The sequence below is a fragment of the Zootoca vivipara genome, chromosome 9 (assembly GCF_963506605.1).
Source record: "Zootoca vivipara chromosome 9, rZooViv1.1, whole genome shotgun sequence".
NCBI classification, from domain to species: Eukaryota; Metazoa; Chordata; class Lepidosauria; order Squamata; family Lacertidae; genus Zootoca; species Zootoca vivipara.
Window position 1 is genome coordinate 24,362,415 of NC_083284.1, and position 18,408 is coordinate 24,380,822.

The 18,408-nt window shown below is 44.2% G+C and overlaps 1 protein-coding gene across 2 annotated transcripts in view; it reads left to right on the plus strand.

Annotated features, from left to right (window-relative positions):
• The first annotated feature begins 5,322 nt into the window (after positions 1–5,322).
• Positions 5,323–18,408, plus strand: part of SEC24B (SEC24 homolog B, COPII coat complex component) — a 41,259-nt gene continuing 28,173 nt past the window's right edge. For both annotated transcript variants that reach the window (XM_035113439.2, XM_035113440.2), the window contains exons 1-2: positions 5,323–5,607; positions 16,565–17,278. In XM_035113439.2, coding sequence (XP_034969330.2) covers positions 5,481–5,607; positions 16,565–17,278 — 841 coding nt within the window. In that variant the 5' untranslated portion in view covers positions 5,323–5,480. The remainder of the gene's footprint in view (positions 5,608–16,564; positions 17,279–18,408) is intronic.

Here is an 18,408-nt window from a genome sequence, read left to right on the forward strand (position 1 = left end):
TATCGCAAAGTGCCGAAGGTTTTTGATCTTTTTTTGGAGGGTCCCCAAAGTTGTTGATCTGGCTCACTCTCGGGCTGCTGTGATGGGGAGGATGGAGCAGCCCTGAGGCCAGGTGAGTGGCAGCGGCCAGGAGGAGAGGGAGAACCCCCACCCCAGCCAGCCAGCCAGCCACCCCAACAGCCACGGCTGGCTGGCTGCCTGCTCCCCGCCCGTGATTCCGGCTGCCAGGGAGGCAGCGGGCGCAGGTGCCCTCCTAGCCCAGGCAGGTCAGGCCCATGGGAGGTGAGGGGCCTGCAGAGGATTGGAGCTGGGGTGGGGCGGAAGGGAATGGGCAAGGCCTGGCTTGGAGGGGGGAGCTGGGAACTACCACGCAGCACCAAAAAAAGTGCAGGGAAAAAATCACGAGGGTCAAATAACAAATGCTGTTACACCCAATCAGAAACAGCCACTGCCAAATGGGAAACAGACCAATCGCTGAACACAATCGCCGGCTACCAGCAAAAAAAAAAAAAGAAAAGTTCCAGGTTTAAGCAGTGGATGCATGCAGTAGCATGGGGAGGAGCGGGAGCACAAATGGAAAAAACAACAACAAAACAATAGTGTGGATGGGCTGGTGGTGTGTATGCCAGCAGTGAGGGCTCCGCGTGCCCACTCTGGCACATGTGCCACAGGTTTGCCACCGCTGACCTAAGGTCACAAGGAGGTTGCATTCCATGTTTCTGAGAAATGGCATCAAGAGTGAGTCTAACCTGGGCCCATTCATGGACCAGAGAAGGAGCAGCAGCAGGGTAGTTGAATCTCCCCTCCTTGTCTGAAAGAATACTGAGCTATGACTAACCTGTTGCCCCTAGACCAGGCATGGCCAAACTTGGCCCTCCAGCTGTTTTGGGACTACAGTTCCCATCTTCCCTGACCACTGGTCCTGTTAGCTAGGGATGATGGGAGTTGTAGTCCCCAAACAGCTGGAGGGCCAAGTTTGGCCATGCCTGCCTAGACAGTGGATGCAAGAGGAATAATCATAGCTGCCAAGTTTTCCCTTTGCTCGCGAGGAAGCCTATTCAGCATAAGGGAAAATCCCTTTAAAAAAGGGATAACTTGGCAGCTATGGAAATAATAGAATTACAAAATACTTCAAGATGTTCCTTTAATTCAAATACTTTCCCTGTATTTGTGTGCATTCTGTACTAAACCACAGCTCCACACATGATTTTCTGTACAGTGATCCTGGCAATACCCCATTCCTGTTTCAAGATAAGAGGGGGGGAGGAATAATATTTTTATTTTGGAGCAATGTATTTTTAAAACCTTCACCACTGGCTAAAACCATGCCTCTTCACCCTGGCTGCTGATTATTGTTCATTCCCTGAATTTTATTATATTTTAATTAAAGTTTTAAAGTTTTATTATTAATGTTGTTGCTTCAGTGTATAGGTTTGTACATTTCTTTCTCCTGTTTTGTTTAGTATTGTTTAAAATGTATTGTGGGATCCTCAGCCCATATGTTATTGGTGTGCAACAGCATCCCCTAGTGGACAAATTCATACTTCCTTGGAAATATCCATTGAAAACTGCTTTTCAACCTGGGAAGGAAAAAAGAAAACATCTTACAAACTAAAAAAGTATGAAGAATATTTATTTATTTGATAAAATTTACATACCGCTAGAGTGTAAAACACACACACACAAAAACACACAAACACACATATACCCTCAAAGCAGTTTGCTAGACCATCCATGTATCCCCAGAGAAGCTACATTGTGTCCCCTGAAGTTTTTCAAATTATGTCCAATTCTTTTTTATTATTTAAACTGGCCTTTAGCGGCTGCTAATGGTTTTTGTCGCCTTTGTTTTTTGAGTGGGGAAACATTTTTAAAAAAAATTGTTCTCACTTTTTAAACACTAGGGCACTGGATCAATGTTCAGAACCTCTGAAGAAGATACCGAGAAAGCGTTGGTTTAATATGCTATGTCAACAACGGTGAACAGTTAATCAACCAAGCTTTCTTTAATTGGGTGACTGCTCTAGAAGTAAAATATATCCCAAGCCCTTAAGTTGCAAAGGACAAAACTGGAAACTGTGCACATTGCTGTGGGCCGCTGGTATGGCCACTCAGCCAAGTTTTCCTTTGGGCTTCTGTTCAGGTGGTTGTGTTGATCTCTCCCACGTTGATGCCTGCTGGCCACAGGGGTGCGGTAGGTGCAGTCCGTCCCGGGTGTCCCCACTGAGGGGGTTGATAAAATGCCGGGTGGCACTCACCGTGGGGCCTGCAGCACACTCAAGCCACACATCTCTCCTGGGAGTGACGCGGTGGCTTGAGCGCCCACAGGCTCTGCGCTGCCCAAACGGTCCACCTGTTGCCTCCCCCTCAGCTGTAGGGCAGCTGAGTGGGAGGAGGCAGGCAGACTCCTCGGAGGCCCTGTGGTGCCCCCGTGGGCGGCTGGCTCTGCCCCATGGGCGGGTGGCCCCACCCCCGGGCGCCCGGTCCGCTTGCTCCGCTGCTGGCTGGCCATGACCTTGTTTGCACTGAAAGCCTTAAATCTGGCTAGGAAACTTTTTCAGTCTGAGTTCTGCATTCCTTTCCCAGGCCACAAATCCATGACAGGTGGCAAAAGTAAGTGCAGAGGCAAAATAATAATAATAATAATAATAATAATAATAATAATAATAATTTATTATTTGTACCCCGCCCATCCGGCTGGGCCTCCCCAGCCACTCTGGGTGGCTTCCAACAAGATTAAAATACATTAAAAAGTCACACATTAAAAACTTCCCTAAACAGGGCTGCCTTCAGATGTTTTCTAAATGTCAGGTAGTTGTTCATCTCTTTGACCTCCGGTGGGAGGGCGTTCCACAGGGCGGGTGCCACTACCGAAAAGGTCCTCTGCCTGGTTCCCTGTAGCTTTGCTTCTCACAGTGAGGGAACCGCCTGAAGGCCCTCGGTGCTGGACCGCAGTGTCCAGGCAGAGCGATGGGGTTGGAGATGCTCCTTCAGGTATACTGGACCGAGGCCGACCAACACTTTGAATTGTGCTTGGAAATGAACTGGGAGCCAACGTAAATCTTTCAGAACTGGTGTTATATGGTCTCGGCGGCCGCTCCCAGTCACCAGTCACCAGTCTAGCTGCCGCATTCTGAATTACTGTAGTTGTAGTTTCCGGGTCACCTTCAAAGGTTGCCCCACATAGAGTGCATTGCAGTAGTCCAAGCGGGAGATAACTAGAACATGCACCACTCTGGTGAGACAGCCTGTGGGCAGGTAGGGTCTCAGCCTGTGTACCAGATGGAGCTGGTAGACATAACTGACAGAACTGACCTGCACCTCCATGGACAGCTGTGAGTCCAGAATGACTCCCAGGCTGTGCACCTGGTCCTTCAGGGGCACAGTTACCCCATTCAGGATCAGGGAGTCCTCCATACCAGCCCACCCCCTGTCCCCCAAGAACAGTACTTCTGTCTTGTCAGGATTCAACCTCAACCCATTAGCCACCATCCATCCTCCAACCGCCTCCAGGCACTGTCCAAAAGTGGACAAAGCAACAAAAGTCAATTTTACCTTTGTCCAATAAGCTAGTTTATACATGCACACACTTTTCTCTAGCCTTCATCCTCTCAAGGAGGCATTGCCAGAGTTCCAAGGACACATGCCTGCTAGGCATTCAGAATGTGAAGCAGGGGTGTGGCTTGGGGAGAGTGTGTATGGCCTGGGGAGAGTTCTGAGGGCCAGGTAGACAAGCCTGAAAGGCCTGCGGTCCCCCTTCCCTGCCTTATATATTTCCAATGTTCCACAGGTCGAGGCCAAGATTTATACAAAGTCTGATACAGTAGTTGTTACTGGTCTCATTTGTTGCTGTATTCCATTCGTGGTTTTGCATTTGTGCATATAAGCCAGCAGCTGGCAACAAAAACTTTCACTAAACCTCATGTCAAGAATTAAGTTTGTTTGGAGAAGTTGTCTAAAATTTATGGGAAAACCTGATTATTATTTTTTAAAGAGAACTAAGATAGGAAAGGTAGGATACAACTGCACCCATTTCATTTCTCATTGTACAGCAAAAAGGGAATAACACCACTGAAGCATTATGTGGATCAAATAATTGCCTGAGTATTATTCTCTCTGGAATTTTTTTTTAAGGAAAGGAAATATTGTGCAGCTGGGGAAAAGTTTGCTGGTATTGATTAGAAACATTTTAGTCAAGTGCTTACATAAAATCATCACGGATTTAGCATTGCTTGAAACAGGATACAGACAATGTATGGTTTGATAAGTGTGTTCATATGTTGCTGGCTGAACAATGCCTTTAATTGTATATAGGCTGAATAGCCAGAGCCTGCTAATGTGGCCACATTCATTATCAATGAAGGAAAAAATGGATCTAGGTTCATATGGAATTTACTTGGGAGTCTGGTGTTTCTTCTGCCAGCACATCTGGATTTCCTAGATGGTTTTAATCACAGGGCGAATGCTACATATGGAAGATAATTTATTAGGCTTTCAAAATAAATGCCCCCAAAAGCAGCAAACCACAGAAATACATTCATCTACCGCTTTCTTATAAGAGGAAGAATGGGAGGGGGAAGTTGAGCACGCCAGCTTCCTGAGTCGTGCGGTTTTGTCCCTGATTTGAGGATTTTGTTTGGGGGACTGCAAAGGTCATGGATCCTCCGGATCTGTGCCTTGACCTTCCTACCCTGACACGCCTCCAGGCTGCCTTTAGTCTGCCCCCTCCTTGGCCCTACTGATGTCAGAGCTCCGTTTGCAGGGCAAAGGAGGAGGCACCCGACGTCTTAGTCCCCTCTCCCAGGTCAGGCTCCTTTCTGCGGCTGGACTGCACCACTCCACGCCGCAGGTGGGGAAGTGCAGTTTTGAATGCGCCTCCTCTCTCTATCTGTCTCGTCTATCTATCTAAAAGCCGTCTGCGAGCCGGAAAGTCAACTCAGCCGTTGTGGAGGAGCTTTAGTGAAGATTTTCGACTGCTAGCTTTCCATTTGCACACATCCCCAAGAGCAACAGCAGTGCAATATATTCCAAAATACGACCTGCCCCCAGAAGCGGCGCGCTCCCTTCCACCAGCAAAGCCTGCCCCTAATCTCGCTTCATTCCGTTACCTGCACGCAAACAGGTGCAGACCTCCCTGCCCCTTTCTAACAGTGGTGTGTCCAGCAGGCATGCGCAGAGTCTGCGGGCGCTGACGGCGAGAACCGCCAAGAAGAAGCTCCAGAGCGCAAACCTTCCCCGTTGGCGGAGGAAGCGTTAGCGCTGGCCGCCGCCTCTAGGGGTCGCTGTGGGCTGGGGCTGGGGCGGCGGCTGCGAAGGAGCGGCGACGGCGGAGACGTCGCGCGTCGGTTTCCGAGGAACGACGTCGCGAGTCCTCGGCGCGTTCCTGCCAGAGTCGGTTCCGTTGGAGGCCTTGCTTCTCCTCCGGGCCACGCCGCCGCCGCCGCCTTCAGGACTAGCCGAGGAGGGGGAGGAGCCGCGACATGTCGGTACCCCCGACAGGGTTCCCCCCGCCGCCCCTCGGCTCCGCCGGCGCCTCCTTCCCGGGAGGGCCCAGCGTGGGGCCCGCCAACCCCAGAGCCTCGGGCGGTGTGGGGCTGTGCCAGAACGGTAAGGGAGCAGCGGGACCGGCCGGGCCCAGGGCGGCGGAGAGGCGCTGAGGCTGAAGGGAGCGTGGGGCCTGGGGGGGGCATGAGGGGTGGGGTCGGGCCACAGTGCAGGGGGCGAAGGTGGGGGAGGGGCAAAGGCAGCTCCTGGTGGGAAGGGGAGGCATGCCAGGCTAGCGGGAAGGGGTGGTGCAAGGAGCCCCCTGGGAAGGCCCTCGGTTTGAGCAAGCGGAAGATGAGGGGCGGCTTCGAGGTGAGCGTGGAAATGTTAAAGGCTTTCAGGGTATCTTAACTTCCATGAGGGTTTCTTTGGTGGTGGGACTTGCGCCCTGCTTTTGGGGTTCCCCGCTTCCCCCGTCCCTATGCACCCCAAAGTTAGGTTCTGCATCCTGTATTCAGCAGTGGCAGGGCGGTTGCTTTTGAAAAGGGAACTGGCAAGAGCACGAAGGCACGGCAGAAAACGGTATTGGAAGGCTTTGCTGGCTCAAGGCATGCATTCATACGTACCGTGTTTCTCCGAAAATAAGCCATACCCCGAGAATAAGCCATAGTGATAGGCAGTTTAACCTTGTAGGTTAAACTGTACCATACTTAATAATAATAATAAAGACATCCCCTGAAAATAAGCCACCGTGTTTTGTTTTGTTTCTGAGGAAAAATAAATATAAGATGGTGTCTTATTTTTGGAGAAACACGGTACATGTTTATTTCATGGGATCTACACGCTGCTTGATTGTAACAAAACCTCAGAAGGGCCTTTGGGACTGTAGAAGGGAAGACTGCCAAAATTTGCAATATGTTCAATACAGAGAGTTTCCATTTAATTGTTGTTGCTAATAGCTATTGCTGGTGCTACCCTTTGACTTTTTCCAAACTCCCTTTAAAGTTATCTAAGCTGGTGATCACTGACACACCTTTTGAAGTTAATTATGCTTGGGATAAAGATGTACTGTACTTCCTTTTTTGTTTGTCCTAAGTGTCCTGCCAGTTCCTTTTATTGGAGGAGCCTGAGTATCAGTATTATTAAAAAATTCCTTCCAGTAGCACCTTAGAGACCAACTAAGTTTGTCATTGGTATGAGCTTAAGTGTGCATGCACACGAAAGCTCATACCAATGACAAACTTAGTTGGTCTCTAAGGTGCTACTGGAAGGAATTTTTTAATTTTGTTTCAACTACGTCAGACCAACACGGCCACCTACCTGTAACTAATAATATTAAAGTTGCGTTTAAAAAAATCTCTGTATCCACTTTCTCTGCATTAATTGACAACTTTTATCATCAACCCCTGTTGTTTTAAGAGGTCCCAAACTTTGTTTTTTTTAAAAGTGCTCCAATCCCTCAATAATTTTTGTGAGACTTTCTTGCACCTTTTCCAGGTCTTTGATGGCCTTCTTGATGCAGTACAGTCCATGTTCCATATTGCATGTACACCGTAGATTTATGGGAAGACATGAAGATAATGGCTCATATTTGTTTGCAAAAAAATCTCTAACATCAACTTTTTTGGTGCTGTTCTGTTCTAAATGGACACATTCATTTTTCTTTCTACCATGATCCTTTTATCGTGTAGATCAGTTTTAGAGATTTTCCCCCATTGTGTGATTGGCTTTACATTTGTTTGCATTAGATCTTTCCCCCCATTTTGCACATTCACCTAATTTGGAGATTTTGTTTTTGAGCTATTGGCAATCTGCTTGTTTTTAGCTTGAAGGTAACTTTTTCTTACTCTGGGATCTTGAATAGAGTGCTATAGTATCTTTTGTCATACTGTGGTTTTTCAACAGTTTTTAAAACAGCTATTTCCCAATAAAGTGTGTATTGAACTAATGTAATCAAATGTTCTTATCATCAAACATTCTTACGTCATACAACACAGCCACTGTCTCAGAGTCAACCAGAGTTAAACAGATCCATGGAGGATACATAGTATACCTCTGAACATTAGGTGGTGAAGGAAACAATGAGGGGTAGCTGTTGTTTGAAACATGGTGCTTTGTAGAAGCACCTGGATGGCTTTTGTTGGAAACAGGTTGTTGAACTACCGGTAGTTGAATCTTTGCTCTGATTCAGCAGAGCAGTTGCGTTACACAGAACATACTACAGATAGTCTGCTTTGCTCCTTTGGGTTGGGAGGCTTTTGTTTTGTGAAAGATTCTCAGGTTAGATTGTATCTCTTTTGAACAAGTTGTTGTTGTTTAGTCGTTTAGTCGTGTCCGACTCTTCGTGTCCCCATGGACCACAGCACGCCAGGCACTCCTGTCCTGCACCGCCTCCCGCAGTTTGGTCAAACTCATGTCCGTAGCCTCGAGAACACTGTCCAACCATCTTGTCCTCTGACGTCCCCTTCTCCTAGTGCCCTCAATCTTTCCCAACATCAGGGTCTTTTCCAAGGATTCTTCTCTTCTCATGAGGTGGCCAAAGTATTGGAGCCTCAGCTTCACGATCTGTCCTTCCAGGGAGCACTCAGGGCTGATTTCCTTAAGAATGGATAGGTTTGATCTTCTTGCAGTCCATGGGACTCTCAAGAGTCTCCTCCAGCACCATAATTCAAAAGCATCAATTCTTCGGCGATCAGCCTTCTTTATGGTCCAGCTCTCACTTCCATACATCACTACTGGGAAAACCATAGCTTTAACTATACGGACCTTTGTCGGCAAGGTGATGTCTCTGCTTTTTAAGATGCTGTCTAGGTTTGTCATTGCTTTTCTCCCAAGAAGCAGGCGTCTTTTAATTTCATGACTGCTGTCACCATCTGCAGTGATCAAGGAGCCCAAGAAGGTAAAATCTCTCACTGCCTCCATTTCTTCCCCTTCTATTTGCCAGGAGGTGATGGGACCAGTGGCCATGATCTTGGTTTTTTGATGTTGAGCTTCAGACCATATTTTGCTCTCTCCTCTTTCACCCTCATTAAAAGGTTCTTTAATTCATCCTCGCTTTCTGCCATCAAGGTTGTGTCATCTGCATATCTGAGGTTGTTGATATTTCTTCCGGCAATCTTAATTCCGGCTTGGGATTCATCTAGTCCAGCCTTTCGCATGATGAATTCTGCATATAAGTTAAATAAGCAGGGAGACAATATACAACCTTGTCGTACTCCTTTCCCAATTTTGAACCAATCAGTTGTTCCATATCCAGTTCTAACTGTAGCTTCTTGTCCCACATAGAGATTTCTCAGGAGACAGATGAGGTGATCAGGCACTCCCATTTCTTTAAGAACTTGCCATAGTTTGCTGTGGTCGACACAGTCAAAGGCTTTTGCATAGTCAATGAAGCAGAAGTAGACGTTTTTCTGGAACTCTCTAGCTTTCTCCATAATCCAGCGCATGTTTGCTATTTGGTCTCTGGTTCCTCTGCCCTTTCGAAATCCAGCTTGCACTTCTGGGAGTTCTCGGTCCACATACTGCCTAAGCCTGCCTTGTAGAATTTTAAGCATAACCTTGCTAGCGTGTGAAATGAGCGCAATTGTGCGGTAGTTGGAGCATTCTTTGGCACTGCCCTTCTTTGGAATTGGGATGTAGACTGATCTTCTCCAATCCTCTGGCCATTGCTGAGTTTTCCAAACTTTCCAAACTTTGAACAAGTACGCATTATTAAACTTTGTGTATGTCTTGGTACGTGTACTGTAGAATAAAGTTATTTGCTGCAACAATGACAACAAAAACCAGAGGGCTTAGTAAGATAGTTATAGATTTATTTAGCAATTGAGCCCCCAGCCCCGTTTTGGGCTGGGGAGATGGTGTGGATCTAGTGTCACTGCATATGAGGGGAATTTCCTATTCTGCCCACTGAACACCCAGCCAGGGTGAGCAGCATGGCTGTGGATGATGTGGTGGACCCACTGCTCTATTAAGCCTCACTGCTGCCTGGCTGTGGTTTTGATTTCAGTGTAAATTTGTCAACGTTGCCAAAGATTTGTGGAGTTTTCTCAAAGCTTCAACGAAAGTATTTATGGCAAAAATGCAGATTTCTAAATACAGTTAAAATAAGTGCTGCTGACAGTAATGTAAGGTCGTTTGAATAAACAAATATAAATAAAGCAGTTAACTTGCCAGATATGGTGGTTGAACAAATCTTCATGAACAAAAGAAAGTCTTTAGCTAACATTTAAAAGAGTAAGCCAAACCATGTATTTCATATGGTTTATTTCAGTTCAAGGATTTTTGTCAGGATCCTGAGGATTCCAGAATTTTATAGCCCTCATTGTTGCAAGTAGGTAATGGCAAAGACTTCTCATGTGGTTTTCATTTTTTAATTATTTTGGCTACCCTTGGAAGACAAGACATTGTTAAATGTATGGTAGTTTTTAGATATATGGTCTCAAAAGTATGTTTTTAGAAAGACTTGTTGGCTTCTTGATGGACATGATTCTTGCTTGGTGGCAAATCATAGGGCATCACGTTACTGTTGTTAGCAGTTGTAATCTGTGGGGCCTTTGCCAGAGGTGTGGGAATGCTGTGACTCTTAAAAATAAACTTTTGAGAGTAGTATTATGCAGTAGCTAGAGCTGAGTTTTTTAGATGTCATAAACCTAGGCTGAATTCACCATTCCTCCATTAAGGCAGAAATAAGGTAACTTGCCCAACATACATCTCAGAGGTCTCAGCGTAATCAAATGACTGATGAGTATACATGTTCTTTGGGTAAATGGTGGGTTATATGTGACCAATAAACACATACCTGTCACTAAATTTAACTATTAATTATTATTGTTCGAGAGTAGTGACCAAGTTGTGAGTTCTTTAGTTTCATGCTGCAGTAGATGGTTGAAGATCCAATAGCTTATGTGTATCTCTGCCCAGCACAACTGTTCTATGGTAGAGTCTTGCATACCACTCTGCAGGGGGTAGGGAAAGTACAAGTTATATACCTGCCCTCTTCCATTACAACTTTTCAGCTCTTCTTGACCTGTAGATGAGCTAAGCATGCATGTGCGCTAGCTACTGTGTTTCCCCGAAAATAAGACTTCAGTTTATTTTTCCTCAAGAAGACACACTATGGCTTATTTTCAGGGGATGTCTTACGCGTCCAGCCTCACCTCTTCCTTGGCACCCTCCAGAACTGCGCCTAGCACTATGTCTTATTTTCGGGGTATGGCTTATATTGCGCAAATGCTTAGAAATCCTGTTATGGTTTATTTTATGGGTATGTCTTATTTTCGGGGAAACAGGGTATAACTGGTTGTAATGAAGGGAATCAGGTTTGCTTGGTGTAGAATCATATTGTAGCTGTTGCAAATAGGGCTGAGCAAAATGTGGGATGAATGTGTATCTTGGAGTATGTGTGTTAGTAATGGGAGAGGAAGTGACTTGTTTTCTTGAGCGATAGGGCAATGCTCCCTGTTTTGCTGCATTGTGACAATAAACTTACTACAGTGCAGCAAAATGATAAGCGTTGGCTCAGGTGTACAGTTCGGTTGTGCTTCAGAATTCCTATTCTAGCAGACAGTTTATTGAGAGCAATATTGCCCAAGCAGATTGTGGGCCTTTTTGGATGTAAAGCTAAACACTAGTGTAGCATTACAAGAGGTCTCTGCAAATCTCAACCTCATGTGCACCCATCATTTGCCAGGGGAGGAGATTGGAAACTTCTGCTTCCACTTTTTAACTAGAGTTTCCTCTTATGTCCAGATTTTGGGATCTCAAGTTAAAAGACAGGATCAAATTGTGGCTTATGATCCTGGGGTGTGGACTAACCACATTTAAAAATAACCAGAGGCCCTCAAGTTCAGATATAATTGGGAACTCTCATTCATTAAAAGTGAAAGCAGATACTTCCAGTTTCATTCTCCTTGGTCTACAACAGAGGATCTGATTCAAGTTGACTGTCCTAGGTTGCTTACATTAAGCCAGAGTTGTTTGATTTGGACATAATAGGAGCACTGGCTTTAATATAAACCAAAATTTCTGTGCCAAAGCTGGTGCATTAGACCAGAATAGGGTGGGAGGTGTGAGAAAGCCATATACAGTGGTACTCGGAACTTGAACGTAATCTGTTCCAGAAGACCATTTGACTTCCGAAACATTCGACTTCCGAGGCGCGGCTTCTGATTGGCCAATAGCTAGGTTTTTGCACAGCGGAAGCCACGTCAGACGTTCGTGTTCTGAGGAACATTGGAAAACCGGAGCACGCACTTCTGAGTTTTTGGCGTTCGAGAGCTGAAACGTTTGAGAACAGAGCCGTTCGAGTTCCAAGGTACCACTGTATTTCCATGGTGCCCATCTACAGCTTAATAGACCATGATTTATGAAGCTGTGGGCAAATATCCAAGTGTGGCCATTGCAGATGAACAGGTGCAAAAGATTGAAGAAAGAGGATGGTAATATGTGTTGGGCTTATAATATTCCTCAAAAGTAAACTGTGGTGAAAAATGAAAAATTTGGTGCAATTCAAATACTTTATTACTGATCAGAATACTTAAGCTTGTTTCTCTAGACTCCAGGATACTTAAAACAGTATGCCTGCTTAGTTCAGCAGCTCTCTAAGGAGCTTTCTCACTATAGGAAAAGAGAAAGGACTCTTTCAAAGTTATAACTGATATTTCCAATGCTGATGTAGCTAAATGACTGAAAAGTTATATTGGCAGCAATCTACAAATGTATACACAATGCATCTCCTGGTGCCTGCCCCTCCCAGCTCTGATGAGTAGTCCTTCCCTTTTCTCTGCCTGGAGTGAAGGAGTAAATAAGGGTGAAGCTGAGGCAGTCTTTTAAAGTTTATTATTAGTACAAAGTCTAAAGATGTGGAGATGCAGCAAGCTGGAGATGCTTCAAGGGGAATTTTGGAGGGTGTCTAATTCGATTCCAGTTACAGGTAGGTAGCCATGTTCGTCTGGTGTAGTCAAAACAAAATAAAACAAATTCCTTCCAGTAGCACCTTAGAGACCAACTAAGTTTGTCATTGGTATGAGCTTTCGTGTGCATGCACACTTCTTCAGATACTGTACACTGAAACAGTGTACACCCCATAGAGGGTGGGGAGGGGCACCACTCAGAAGGGTGGTGGGAAACCGGACTGCTTATGACTGCATTGGATTCCGTACTACTGTAGTTTGGAGGCATGCTGGGCTGAGCTTCATTTGAGTGGCAGGTCAGGGATGTACATTTCTCTCCTTTAGACAGGTTATATGTCAGATTTTCAGAATTTTCAGAATGCTTGCTTTATCCTAAAGGGTAACCCCTCCTTGTACAATTGCTTAAGTGGTTAGAAATGCAAAAAATAAATAAAAAATGTTATGCTGTATATGCAGTACAGTAAGCAGAAGAGCCCTTGTTAAGTGAATGTTCAGGGTCTGTTAATCTCTGATCCTATCTATGCATGGTTACTCAGAAGTTCAATGGGACTTATTCCTATGTAAGTGTGTATAGGGTTGTGCTTCCAGTAGGCTGCTGCTGGTGAGCTCACGTTTGAAATCAGCAATAGTTTAAAGTTTGGAAATGTTATAATTGGTGGATTGTATCCTCTCCTTTTAATAGGAGTTTTTAAAATAAACTTGGACAATTCTGAAAGCCCTAAATGAATCTGATTTCATCATGACTTCTGAGTAGAAAACAAAGTAGTGTTTCCTAACCTCATGGGCAGAGATTCAATGATCATACCTTGAGAAATAGACTCTAGTCTAGCCTATAAAAACTCAAGTCACAAAAAATTGATGGTCTTTACAGTGCTACAGGACTTGTGCTTCTTGAATAACAGTTGTGGACAGGGAATTAGACAAACTATATGTTCCACACATCTTGGGTTTTGGTCTAGAAAATATAATTCATAGAACAGCGTTGGAAGGTACTTCAAAGGTGATCAGTCGAAAGGCGATTTTTGTTCTTTCTGATGTTGGACTGAGTCCCTGGTGGGGAAGCTCTAGCCCATGAGCCTAATAAGGCCTGCAAGGCAGTTTCCCCTAAAATATGGTTGTGTGCCCAACACTGGATAGCATATGTTACGTCAGGTGTGGGGCAGGTAAATATGTAACCTGTATTGGCAAGCTGGATTTTGAAGGGGCAGAGGAACCAGAGACCAAATAGCAAACATGCGCTGGATTATGGAGAAAGCTAGAGAGTTCCAGAAAAACGTCTACTTCTGCTTCATTGACTATGCAAAATCCTTTGACTGTGTCGACCACAGCAAACTTTGGCAAGTTCTTAAAGAAATGGGAGTGCCTGATCACCTCATCTGTCTCCTGAGAAATCTCTATGTGGGACAAGAAGCTACAGTTAGAACTGGATATGGAACAACTGATTGGTTCAAAATTGGGAAAGGAGTACGACAAGGTTGTATATTGTCTTCCTGCTTATTTAACTTATATGCAGAATTCATCATGCGAAAGGCTGGACTAGATGAATCCCAAGCCGGAATTAAGATTGCCGGAAGAAATATCAACAACCTCAGATATGCAGATGACACAACCTTGATGGCAGAAAGCGAGGAGGAATTAAAGAACCTTTTAATGAGGGTGAAAGAGGAGAGCGCAAAATATCGTCTGAAGCTCAACATCAAAAAAACCAAGATCATGGCCACTGGTCCCATCACCTCCTGGCAAATATAAGGGGAAGAAATGGAGGCAGTGAGAGATTTTACTTTCTTGGGCTCCTTGATCACTGCAGATGGTGACAGCAGTCACGAAATTAAAAGACGCCTGCTTCTTGGGAGAAAAGCAATGACAAACCTAGACAGCATCTTAAAAAGCAGAGACATCACCTTGCCGACAAAGGTCCGTATAATTAAAGCTATGGTTTTCCCAGTAGTGATGTATGGAAGTGAGAGCTGGACCATAAAGAAGGCTGATCGCCGAAGAATTGATGCTTTTGAATTATGGTGCTGGAGGAGACTCTTGAGAGTCCCATGGACTGCAAGAAGATCAAACCTATCCATTCTTAAGGAAATCAGCCCTGAGTGCTCCCTGGAAGGACAGATCGTGAAGCTGAGGCTCCAATACTTTGGCCACCTCATGAGAAGAGAAGAATCCTTGGAAAAGACCCTGATGTTGGGAAAGATTGAGGGCACTAGGAGAAGGGGACGTCAGAGGACAAGATGGTTGGACAGTGTTCTCGAGGCTACGGACATGAGTTTGACCAAACTGCGGGAGGCGGTGCAGGACAGGAGTGCCTGGCGTGCTGTGGTCCATGGGGACACGAAGAGTCGGACACGACTAAACGACTAAACAACAACAACAATTGGCTGCACAAGAGAGTTCCCATTGGGAACTCTGTATTGCAGCCATTGATTGGGGCTGCTTTCAGTGCTCAGCAGCTGATGGGCACTTAGATGACATCCCTTTTGAAGTCAGTTGGTCTCCCTCTCAGTGCCCAGCACCTAATGGATGGTTAGAGGAGCTCCTTTTAGGGTGATTTCTCAGCTGCTTGATGTTGATACTGTCATCTCACCTTCAGCAGAGCTTGCTCTCAGTGCTAATCAGGTGATGTGTGCTAAGATGGAGCTCAGACTGCAATTTCACAACCTCTGTGATAAGCAGCAGACCAGTGGTGTCATGATCATTTTAGCCAGTGTTTTTAGCCACCTTTAAAGTACTTTATCTTAACCTGTACTAATGATCCTTATTTCTCTAGTTATTCAATTGCTGGGACTGACACTGAAATAAGTTAGGTGAAATCCCAATTTCTAGGGTATTTTAGTCAGATAAAGATGAATTATGACTGCAATCCAGTATACACTTAACTGGGATGTGAGCCCTGTTAAATACAATGGGATTCAGTAAGTTTGAGAAATTCCATGTGTGAACTAAGCTTATGTTACGAGTACTCCTAGTAGTATGATTGAAGAGAGGGTCATAGCTCAATGATAGAGTACATGCCTTGCATGCACAAGGTCCTAGGTTCAGTGTCTGGCCTATCCAGGCAGGGCTGAAAAAGAGCCATTTCGGAAACCCTGTAAGAGCTGCTGCCCATACTGAGCTGAAGGGACCAATGGTCTGACTGTTTAAGGTAGCTTCTCTCCTAAGCATAACTTATAATTAGTGTTGAGACTATCAGGAACATGGTTTCTGAAAGGAGGTTAACAATCTTACAGCCTGATTTAAATATTTACAAATAGGTCACTTTCTGTCACTGAGTAAGTCCTATTAAAGTTGGCATACTTGTTTCTGAGTAAATTATGCATAAGCTCAGATAACACCATGTAAATTAGCAGCGGGTCTAGCTGATCTTCATTAGCTCTAATGGACACGGATACAAGTCATAGCTGGTTACTGTTGTTTTACAAAGCACACACATAATCATGTTTGGAAATTATATATTTCCCACACCCAGGACAGAGTCAAGCTCACCAAACACCCCTAGTCCAGCTTTTTATTTGTTTGCTTTAATTTAAATATTTATACCCTGATATAGGTTCTTTTGTCACTCTGGCTCTTGTGTGCAAAATAGGATGCAGAATTATAAGTATACATCTCTGGTTCTCATTGCAAGATGGCCCAGAATTATAAGATGCCTTTGGCACCCAGAATAGCTGAATTGCACTATCTGCTGTCTTTCTGGAAAAACTCTTCACTGCATTGATACCATTCTGCAGTATAACATCAATTATATATAATATTGTTTTTGATACACACATGTGACATTTGAAGTTTCAATCTAAACTGCTTTAAGGTTTACTACTTGTGTAATTGCCCAAGTGTTCATAACATGCTGCCTGCATTGCTCCTGCTTGGGTGTTTTCCAGATGAGTGAATGTATTACAAAATGTTACATTTTAAAATGTCATTTTTTTCAGGTTTTTAGGAAAACTGAATATTGTTATGTGTTTATGTAAACCACTCATTTTTAAAAAATATGCATAGTCAAAATAAATAATTAAAAAGCCACTAATGATTTTTAAGAGGTGCATATCATGACTTTTAAAATTTATTTTTAAAACACTTTATGTACTGCTTAACTACCATAGTCTTAAGTGGTTTGACATCTTATCCTTACAAGTTTAATATACTGATTTTTCTCCCTTTCCCCCCAGGTCCAATGCAAAATCAGATGCCGTTCTCCCCTGGATATGGATCACATCCTCAGAACTACAGTGCTCCAACAGGACACTACTCACAAGTGCCCAATAACATTATCCCTTCACAACTGGATAACCACTATGGTGCTGATTATTATTCTGCCCACTATTCAGCACAGGCACAAAATGTTAATGCATCTTCTATGACTCCCAAGATGTTGAGCATGCAAGGATCACAGTACTTGTACAATAGAGAACCTCATATTGTAGAATCATCTGGACCTGTCCCAGGAATGGTTTCGTCAGCGTCCCAGTTACACACCAGCATTTCACAGTCATATTCCTCGTTTGGTACTCCCTATAGTAATTCAGCCTTGCACTCTGCCAGCTCTTCAGTTCCATCTCAGGGATTTGTTGCTCCTTCTGGTCCCTATGCCACACCTGTTGCCTCTAGTGCTGCTTATCCTAACGTTTCATATCCTTCTATGTCCGTCGGCAGTCCATATGGGCAAGTGACTGCTTCTCACAACATACCAGCTTTTGGACATCCAATAGAGGCAAATGCTTATTCTTCCAGTCAAAATAGAGCACCACCTGCAGGGCAGCAGAGGGTTCCTTTGAGTCACAGTTCTGCAACATGGTCTGCCCCAGAGCTCCAGCTGGCTCAGAAAAACCATAGCGGAAGCTTTGCAGGATCCTTGCCACAAGCAAGCAACCCAGCGGGCACAGGTATTGCACAAAGAACCAAACTGGATGTGACACAGTACATTTATCTATTCGTTTATCTGTTGATGAAGAGAGCTGTGTTGTATTTCTCTTGCTCCCTCTCATATACATATGTGTGTGTAACTGTAGGGCATGTTGAATTTTTCAAGTTTCAAATTCCAAAAATGAGGGGTGCTAAAAAGTTGTAACATGCCTTGGGATTTCAAAAGATATTTGGGTTAAATTAATATAATATAGGTTTGCTTGGTAATTAAAATGTGTGTAAAGTTGCATGGAAATTACTAAAAATGATTGCCAAGTAGAATAATAGAATCATAGATTTTACTTGGCAAATTATATTCCATATCACTTGCAGTTATATATTATCATTATTGTTATATATTATTATTATTAAGAATTACATGACATTTTCAAAGGTAAAATTAAATTTCCTTGGTTTTCCGAAAGCCAAGGAATTGTGCTTCTTCATCAAACATAGACTTACCAAGCTAAATTTGCCCAAACACAAAACTAATACACCCAAAATGTTTTAAAGACCCCCCCTCCGAGTAAAGCAAGATTTAAGTTTCACTCCCTAAAATGACATGCCCTGATATAAGTAGTAGCAGCAGTGGTTGTGCATACTGATGATCAATCATCACCAATCTTCCAAAGGGGGGGGGGGTGAGGTTAAAAGGAAGACTACCACATGAAGTTTCTGGACTAGAATTCATCATTGTTTGTTTCTGTTTGTTTAAACCTCAATCTAAACTGTAATTTCCTCTCTCACTAGAAGTGTTTCATTTAGCATAGTAATGCTAGGAATATTGTGTTTTCACCTGGTAACTCCTGTTGAGAAGGCTCACTTTATTTGGCATGCATCACATATACTTAATATAGAATTGTCATGGCAGTTTGGCCAGCAGTTGACAGTATTTTTCTCAATCTGTATATGTCCATGTGAATCTATATTCTTGCAAACCGAGAATAATCATGTACAGTGGTACTTTGGGTTATAAACACCTCAGGTTACAAACACTTCGGGTTACAGACTCCGCTAACCCGGAAGTAGTACCTCGGGTTAAGAACTTTACCTCAAGATGAGAACAGAAATTGTGCGGCGGCGGCAGTGGGAGGCCCCATTAGCTAAAGTG